Raw genomic sequence first — 8,956 nt, forward strand, 5'->3', positions numbered from 1 at the left:
CGTGAGGATCCATGTGCAAGCTTTTATTAAGAGACGTGGTTTTAACAGGCATGGGTCAGACAATGGCAAACGGGTATATCGAAGGCAAGACAAGAGATAAATCCAGGTAGAAGGCAAAGGTCCTAGCAGGGGCAAACAGAGTCAGAAACAGCAAGCAAAGGGTTAATCCAAGAGACGTGGTGTGAATCAGAGACCAGGAAAACAGAAAAGGCAAGACTCAGACTCAGACTAGACTAAGAAAACTTAAACAGGCTCGGTAAGGAACTATCCGCTAAACAGGGATACACGCAAAACAATACACAAGACTAAAACAGAAAACACAGAATGGCTCAGTAAGGCTGTTAACACTAGGGGAGTGAAAAATGCGGAACAATACTCGGCCGTGAGAGAGAGGAAGTCCATGGCTTAAGTAGCATGTCTGATTGGATTCAGCTGTGTGTGTGTGTGTGATCAGTGCATTCAGCTGTGTGCGTGTAATCAGTGCAATGGTTGATGGGAAATGCAGTCCAGGGTGATGTGTAACAGTCTGTGTGGCGTGAGAGTCAATGTAATGGGAGAATAACCTCTAGTGGCAATCGGCCTGAAGCCCACGGACCGGATTCGTGACAAATATCATCATCCTTTTTTTTACTGTAATGTTAGGAAGAAAGCTTTTATTTTACGTACTTTTCGGAAGGAAGAAGAGGTAAGACTTTCCACTGGTCTTCCTCGCTGTCGAAGTGGAGACGATTTATGATCTTATTCTTTTCCTCTGGAGGAATGAAGTTCTCAATAATCAGGTTTCTGGTAAAAAAAAATACAAAGGGACAAGAGAAAAAAAAAAACATCACGGCATGTACAGGCGTTTTGTCTTTTTATAGCTTATTTCAGAATAAAACTGTGAGGACAGGTGGGACATACTTGAATTTCATCTCTCTTGTCAGCTCATTCATTGTCTGCTCCAGTTCCTGCCTCATTGTAACATGTTCATTGATGATATCTCCAATCTCAGACCTCACCAGCTGCAGCTTACTGTAAAACTGAGACAAACAACCAATGCAGTGTTGACTGGAGTGAAAATAAGACTTAAATATAAGCACTTATAACATAACATAACATTAAACAGGGTTAGTTGTGCTTTTCCTATGAGCATCAAATACCCATGTTACGAACATAATTTAAAGAAGTGAATAAAAAACAGTACATTCTAATGAACGGTGGCCTTGAAAGCACGATTGAAAATTGCTTGAATGGTTGATTTTGATGATTAAAATTAATTGAATTGATTAAAAATCACAAGCTAAACGTTTTAAGCAGGCAGTCTAAAGGTCTAAATATCAGTCTAAATATTACAGTAAACCATAAACAAATTTTGACAGGGATAATGTACAATGAGCCAGATATTATCACTAAATAAACCAGGTATCAGGACCTTGCTTATTGTGCCTATTGTACATAATAAGATTTATGAAAACATGCCAAATAAATAAAAAATCTGGCCATAAAATATTGATTTAAATCAAAAGTAGCTGGAGATGTCAATTATACAGTTTAGCTCTCAACCTTTTTGACTCAAGGCCCTCCTTTGATAATATTCAAAGAACCTCCTGTCCTCATAAGGTGATCATTTCCACTAATTTTTAATACTAAATTTAAATATGTTTAAGAGTTATTGGAGCCTTGGAAGTTTTCGGAGATTCCCTAGTTGGTTGAGAACCACTTTTATATTAAAAAATATTTCAAAGATAATCAGAATTGAGTATTCCTTACACGTAAGTCTAACATATAATGTGCTAGACTTACATTTCGTTCTGCTTCAAAAACAGTGAGCAGTGTGTGTGTGTGTGTGTGTGTCAGCGACCTTATGTACCTTTTTAAGTTTCTTGGTCTTAAATTCCACCTCTTGCTGTAGAGTGGTGAACGTCTCTTTCAGTTCAATTGTCTCTTCATCCTGTTCAAACATCAGCTGCTGCATCTCTCTTTCCATTCTATCCTAGAAGGATTTATCACACGCACATAAGAGATTCTGATTCTTCAAGTGTTTTTATGTTGCTGTGTATTCTATGGCTACTTTTGTACTACGGTCACCTGCTCAGCAATCTCTTGCCTCTTCAGTTCCAGCATTCTCTGCTGTTCATTGGTGTGGTCAATGATGTTTTTCCCTCCAACCAGAAGCTTACTTTCTATAGCCTACAAAAAACATGGCACAAAGTATATGATGTGGTTTATGAATGATTTAGTGTATAATCTGCATGAAGAAAAAAACTGTGTGGAAAGAACTAACCTTGTATTTTTCAATCAAAATTTCCACGGATTGTTGCTCCTTCAGCAACTCTTCCACAGTCTTAGCTTTCTCGTCTACGATGCCAAGTTTCCTGCTAATATCAGGCTTGTAATTGGCAGAGGTCTTGGCCATCTGCTGCTTCCACCAATAGTCCTCCACACTCTCCTCCTGAACCGTCTCGACGACCCCCACCTCTCCATCCCTTGGAGTTTCCACCTCTCCGCTGCTTATGCTCCTCTTCATCCTCATACTGTTTCTCCTCCGTCTCCTCCTTTCTTTCGCCAGCATCCCTCGTTCCTCGAGCTGCACCTTCAGCCGGGCTATTTCCTCTTGGAACTCACGGAGCAGGGCGTCTTTGGGGTCCTCGTTGATCTTTGGCTTGTTCCTGATGTTCTTCGCTCTGTTGGCGTACCTCAGTGTGGTGAGCGTCTCATCGTAGTGGCACGAAGCTGGTCCAACGGTGGCCACCATAACTGTTTTTGAGTTGCCTCCGAGGGAGTCCTGTAACAGCCGGGTGAGTTTGGAATCCCGGTAGGGTACGTGGGTACTCTTCCCATCCACCAAAGCCGAGATAACATTTCCAAGAGCTGAAAGCGACAAGTTTATTTTTGCAGCCTCTTTAAACCTCTGTCCCTGCGCTCCTGTTTTGCTTTGCCGCTCACTGCCGGCCAGATCCACCATGTTTAACTTTCCAACACGAATGTGGTCTTCACCATCAATTCCCATTTCGCTGCATTCAATAGTTATGACAAAAATTGCATGAGATCTTGAGCTACGCTCATTCATTTTGGTAAATCCGACAGATCTTGATTGGTTCCCCAAGTTCATGACATGCTCAATCTCCTTTATGTTCTTAGTCACCACAGATGAGAGATCTTTGACATAAACACCCAACTCAGGGTTTTCCTTGAGCTCCAGTTTTTTATTGTTGTCCTTGCAGAGAAGGTCTCGTATCTCTTCTTGATATATTTCAATGTAAGACACTCTCACAAGATACTGTTGGTTCTGAGACCTGGATATGTGAGTGAAAATGTGCTGAAATGAATTTGGGATGACTCCCCTCCTCTCGGGGTCTGTGGGCACACCTTCCATTGTATATGTTTTGCCAGTGCCAGTTTGCCCATAAGCAAATATAGTTCCGTTGAACCCGTGCAAAACAGAGTCAATAAGAGGTTTGCATGCATAGTCATACAGCTCGTTTTGTTTCGAACCCACGTCATAGACGGCATCAAACGTGAATGTTTTTAAGAGGCTTCCGGATGATTTGGGATTACGCACGCTCACCTGTCCCAATCTGACATCTACTTCAACAATTCTTTCTTGATTCGTTGCCTCTTCCTTCTTGTTTAAAGGGCGGCAACGCACCACCACCTTCACCGCCTCTGATTTCTTGCCAATCGACATGGATCGCGGTCGCAATAGGCTATTTCTCTTCATCATTTCTATGAAAAAGCCTGCACGTCTTTAATATTCTGCTATGTTATATATGAATGCGAGGAAGGATTAAATGCAATAATGCAATACGCACATTCACATGCAACCTACACATGCGCATTTGAATGCGGCAAATGTATGTCTATCCTATGAAAACAGCAGCGCAGAACATGTTGGTCCAACGCCATCATTACACTCCGCTTCATGAACCGAGCCCCGCGCATCTCCTGCTCCGGCGGCACACGCCCTGCTCCTCGCAGACAATAGACAGAGCGCGCTGCTGATAGGTAGACTAGCATGCTTTCTCTCTGCGTGAGGTGCTGACGCATTCGGTGTGCAGGTTATAATCATTCAATGATGAGATTATTGGTGATTAAGTTATTATAAGTAATAGAGCACAAAAATGGTATATGGCTAAAAGAGTTAATTATGGTCAAAAATTAGACTAGGCTTATGTGACAACCTTCATGTTTGTTAAGGGTTTGAGAGAAGTCAAAATAATTTAATAGCTCGAAAATACACTTAATTCTGCAGGGGGAAACGTTACCATAAAAATATAACGATGATGATAGTAAATGCTAAAATACTAATATATATATATATATATATATATATATATATATATATATATATATATATATATATATATATATATAGATAGATAGATAGAATACAATGATGATGAAACAAGCATTATCATATAGCAGTTTTGTGACCGTATATTTTGCAGCCCCCATCTGTATGTGTAATTAAATTATACGTATATGTTAATATTCCACCCTGTTTTAAATTCAGGACATGTGAAAATGTAATATGTCAGATAAGAATAGTACGATTAGGGTATCTAACCATTATAACATTCACTCTAAAAAATGCTGGGTTAAATATAACCCAGCGCTGGGTTAAAAAGGGACAAGCCCAGCTATTGGGTTGTTTTGACCCAGCTGTTGGGTTCAAAACAACCCAATAGCTGGGCTTGTCCCTTTTTAACCCAGCGCTGGGTTATATTTAACCCAGCATTTTTTAGAGTGAATGTTATAATGGTTAGATACCCTAATCGTACTATTCTTATCTGACATATCACATTTTCACATGTCCTGAATTTAAAACAGGGTGGAATATTAACATATACGTATAATTTAATTACACATACAGATGGGGGCTGCAAAATATACGGTCACAAAACTGCTATATGATAATGCTTGTTTCATCATCATTGTATTCTATCTATCTATCTATCTATCTATCTATCTATCTATCTATCTATCTATCTATCGGCATTTGAGTTTCTCAGAATTTTGGGTCCAAAAATAATTGTATCATAATAGTCATAATAATAGTCATTTCGAACAGAACATGGTTAATATTACTGCACGCAGCACAATACTGAACTTTCAGGCTTGGTAATCATACTAATGTGACTCAGAATTAAAATCATTAAGTTTATGGCTAATGATAATCTTTCGTTATTACCAGTGGATCTAATCCGTGCACACCTCGGAGTAATTTCCACCCATTTGCACTGATTGCTATGATTTACATTGTTTTTGACCGGCTTCAGAATGTGTTCTCGCTGACCACGTGACTCCGGCGTTCAGTCACACTCGGCCACTGGGACTGCGTGTCCCCCGCTCAGACCGTGTGGAGAACTTCACCGGGTGCAAAGTCTCAAGTTTCGTTTAACTTGTCCTAGAGAATCATCCATCATCAGTCTATAGCGGCCGGTGTTTCTGTAGAAGTATGAATGGATGTTTCGCTGTGCTGAGTTTTCTGTCTAGTGCGTCGCGCAACTGTCAAGCCGTGAGTTGCCAATAGCAACAGCGTTTACGCGTTTATTTTCAACATTAATATCTTGTTAATGCCATAGACATCTAAAACCGTTTTTGTCACGAAATGTAAATTATTACAAGTACTAAAGTACTTTTTTTGTTTTGCTGTTGAAGACAAAAATGGGTTTGGGACCGAATCGGGTGCGTTTGCTGTGTATGCTGTCTTTAACGCTTGTGTTTTTCATTGTTGAAGTTGTGGTAAGCAGGATAACTGCATCTCTCGCAATGTTGTCAGACTCTTTTCACATGCTGTCGGATGTAATAGCTTTGATAGTGGCTTTAATCGCGGTGAGTTTTGCGGAGACAACTGGTGCCACAAGTATAAACACGTATGGATGGATCCGCGCAGAAGTGATGGGAGCGTTAGTGAACGCCGTGTTTTTGACGGCCCTCTGCTTCACTATTGTATTAGAAGCCGTTGAGCGCTACACGCTGCCTCACGAGATCGAGAATCCGCGCGTGGTCATTTGGGTCGGCGTTGCTGGTCTCCTGGTGAATGTACTCGGTCTTTTCCTGTTCCACGGACACGCAGGGTTTGGTGGGCACGGACACTCTCATGGGGGTCACTCTCACACTGGACACTCTCATCTTCACAAGACAAATCGCAGAGAGTATGAAAAACCAAAGCCGGCACACGAAGAAGCATACAATCTCATGATAAACAGCAACAGTTCTCAAAGAGACCAAACTTCTGAACTAAAATCAGGTATTTGATTGAAATTACAATTGTACTCATTTGTAGACACTATTATATTAAATGTTTGTTTTTCCATTATTATTTGTTTTATAGCCTAATCTAACACATACATATAAATTCAGGATTGTCACATTCTTGGAACACCTGGAAATAGGGAATTTTAAAATTGGTATTTTTACACCTAGAAAAAATGGGAAATTCCTAAAATCATATAAAAAAAAAAAAAGTCCTGGAACACATTGAAATATCAGGGGAATGTCAAAACATCTTAAAATTTTTTTATTTTTTTTTAAAGTAAAGGGAACGTCTATAGTCAACTATTTTTTTTTTGTAGTTAGTATTTCTTCAGCTAGAAATTGGTATCCGCTTTTCGCACGACCAGAAATGTAATGGGAATAACATGGAAATTCAGAAAGCGTGGGAACCCTGTCTTAAAAGTCATGGAATGTCAGGGAGTTTCAAAAGTGTGATTTCCAAGCCTGGAATAGTCATCAGAATGAATAAAATCTTAATACGATCATGAAAATGTCTATAGTCAACATAAGTTTTGCACTGTACATGTACTTACAGTGTACTTACTTAAGAAAGTACTGTAATACAAGATAACTACATGGGGTAGGGGTAGGTTCAGGGTTAGTACCTAGTTATTTTAATTACTATAATAAGTACATAGTGTGTACATGAGTACATAGTATGTTATTTTGTAGTTAGTATTTCTTCAGCTAGAAATTGGTATGCAGTCAAAAAAATGGAAACTCCGAAAGCGTGGAACGGTGTCTTAAAAGCCAACGCAGTTTTCTGTGGTGAATATTTTCTTCTACTTATTGCCTCTTTTAGTGCAAAAAAATCTATAATATTAGTATTTTTAAAAAATTAGATTAAAAAATTAAAACCCTTGAAGAAGTTTGAAGAAATAGCTTGGCCGTCATTTTTATGCACACAACCTAATGAAAAACATGTATAATTAAAAACAATGCTTTCTTCATCTTTATTTTTCTGCTCATTTTGCTGACTTTTCCAGACAGCCTAAACATCATAATCACTGCTAAGGGCTCGTTGGAGGACTTGGATCACAGTCCTGAGTCGGCCTCCCAGATGAACATGCGTGGGGTGTTCCTGCACGTGCTCGGAGACGCGTTGGGGTCCGTCATTGTGGTAGTCAACGCCTTGATCTTCAATTTTGTGTGGACACCATGCCACAGCGACACAGTCTGTTTCAACCCCTGCCGTAGCAGCCACTTGACTGAACACCAACATGTTAATACCACAGTCCTGAGCATATCCAAAACACCCGACAGGATGCCCAGAACTGTCTCTGTGGCCGGACCATGCTGGGTGCTTTACCTGGACCCAACGTTATGTCTAATAATGGTGTGTATTTTGCTCTACACAACTTTCCCTCTCCTAAAGGAGTCGGCTCTGATTCTCCTACAAACAGTCCCCAAACAGATCGATATGCACAAGCTGAATGGGAAGCTAAGGAGTTTGGATGGAGTTAAGGCCGTTCATGACTTGCATATCTGGCAGCTGGCTGGGTCTCGCATTATTGCAACCGCTCACATCAAGTGCACGGATCCAGCTTCTTACATGGACATTGCCAAACGCATTAAAGACATCTTCCACGATGAAGGTATCCATGCTACTACTGTTCAGCCAGAATTTTCTCCCATTTCTGAAGGATCTGGTGACTCCCAGTGTGAGCTTTCCTGTCGAAGTCAATGCAAACCCAAGCTATGTTGTAATCCGACTAAAAGAGCTAAGCCAGAGTCGGAGTTGACTAAGAGTAAAGAAAAGTCCTGCAGGCACACTGAAGTGGAGGATACTGTACATACGGAGATGGAATCAACGGTTTAGCTAAAGAAGGACATTATATTGCATGAGTTGCACATGTCTATTTGCTCACAGCTGATTGTTGCAGGAAAAAGTAGGGCAATTGTCTGGACTATTTCAAATCTGCTTATTGCAGAAGTATGTCTTTTAGAGAGCTGGGTTTGTTAAACCCAACAACATTCAGTTCATCAATTCATGCTGTGTTCTGTATATAATCCTGATATATATAAAAAAAAATTAAAACAACTTTATTCACATTATGTATACTGGTTCTTATTGATTTCTAGATAGATGGGTAATAAAGGTCACTATACGTATTTACAAATGAAGACATATTGATGCATAATAATAGCAGATATTTATTTAGTCATAAATCGTTTGTTATACTTCAAGAATATGCATATTCCTGGCATATTAGTGTGTTTTTAAAGACTATTTCAAATCTGCTCATTACAGAAGTATGTTTGAGAGAGTTGGGTTTGTTAAACCCAACAACATTAGATTTAATGCTGTGTTCAATATATAAACCTGATATATAATTGTATTTTTAATTTTACAATATTTTGTATGTTGTTTCTTATTGATTGCTATATAGATAGATAGATAGATAGATAGATATTAAAAATGAAGACATTGATGCATATTAATAGGAGATGTTATTTTTCATAAATAGTTTAAATTATAATCCAAGAATATGCTAATTCATGTCGTATTAGGGTTTTTCTTTTTAATGAAACTATCATACACTTTTGCGAACAAATGCTGGCATACATGTTCAACAACGAGAAAAATTCCTATAATATTCCAATTTCGGCATCGTAAACATTTTTTAATTAAATATTTTTGTGGTTTATTTCAAATATATTAAAGAATCCACAGAAATATATAATGTTTATTTATTGA

At 39.0% G+C, this 8,956-nt stretch overlaps 2 protein-coding genes across 2 annotated transcripts in view; one reads left to right on the forward strand and one right to left on the reverse strand.

Moving 5' to 3' along the window:
- Positions 1 to 4,075, reverse strand: part of LOC107594701 (kinesin-like protein KIF3B) — a 6,115-nt gene extending 2,040 nt beyond the window's left edge. Inside the window, exons 1-5 of the mRNA XM_016284854.1 lie at positions 2,264 to 4,075; positions 2,068 to 2,169; positions 1,850 to 1,972; positions 901 to 1,019; positions 667 to 783 (exon numbers count right to left, since the gene is read on the reverse strand). Of these exons, the coding sequence (XP_016140340.1) occupies positions 667 to 783; positions 901 to 1,019; positions 1,850 to 1,972; positions 2,068 to 2,169; positions 2,264 to 3,703 (1,901 nt within the window). The 5' untranslated portion in view covers positions 3,704 to 4,075. The remainder of the gene's footprint in view (positions 1 to 666; positions 784 to 900; positions 1,020 to 1,849; positions 1,973 to 2,067; positions 2,170 to 2,263) is intronic.
- A 1,341-nt stretch (positions 4,076 to 5,416) lies between these two features.
- On the forward strand, positions 5,417 to 8,203 carry slc30a1b (solute carrier family 30 member 1b). Its single transcript, XM_016284856.1, has 2 exons — positions 5,417 to 6,232; positions 7,245 to 8,203. Exons 1-2 carry the CDS (start codon positions 5,647 to 5,649, stop codon positions 8,075 to 8,077), a joined length of 1,419 nt encoding a protein of 472 aa, XP_016140342.1. The 5' UTR covers positions 5,417 to 5,646; the 3' UTR covers positions 8,078 to 8,203.
- Positions 8,204 to 8,956: the final 753 nt, after the last annotated feature.

Source organism: Sinocyclocheilus grahami, unplaced genomic scaffold, assembly GCF_001515645.1.
Source record: "Sinocyclocheilus grahami isolate Dianchi unplaced genomic scaffold, SAMN03320097.WGS_v1.1 scaffold189.1, whole genome shotgun sequence".
Classification (NCBI taxonomy): domain Eukaryota; kingdom Metazoa; phylum Chordata; class Actinopteri; order Cypriniformes; family Cyprinidae; genus Sinocyclocheilus; species Sinocyclocheilus grahami.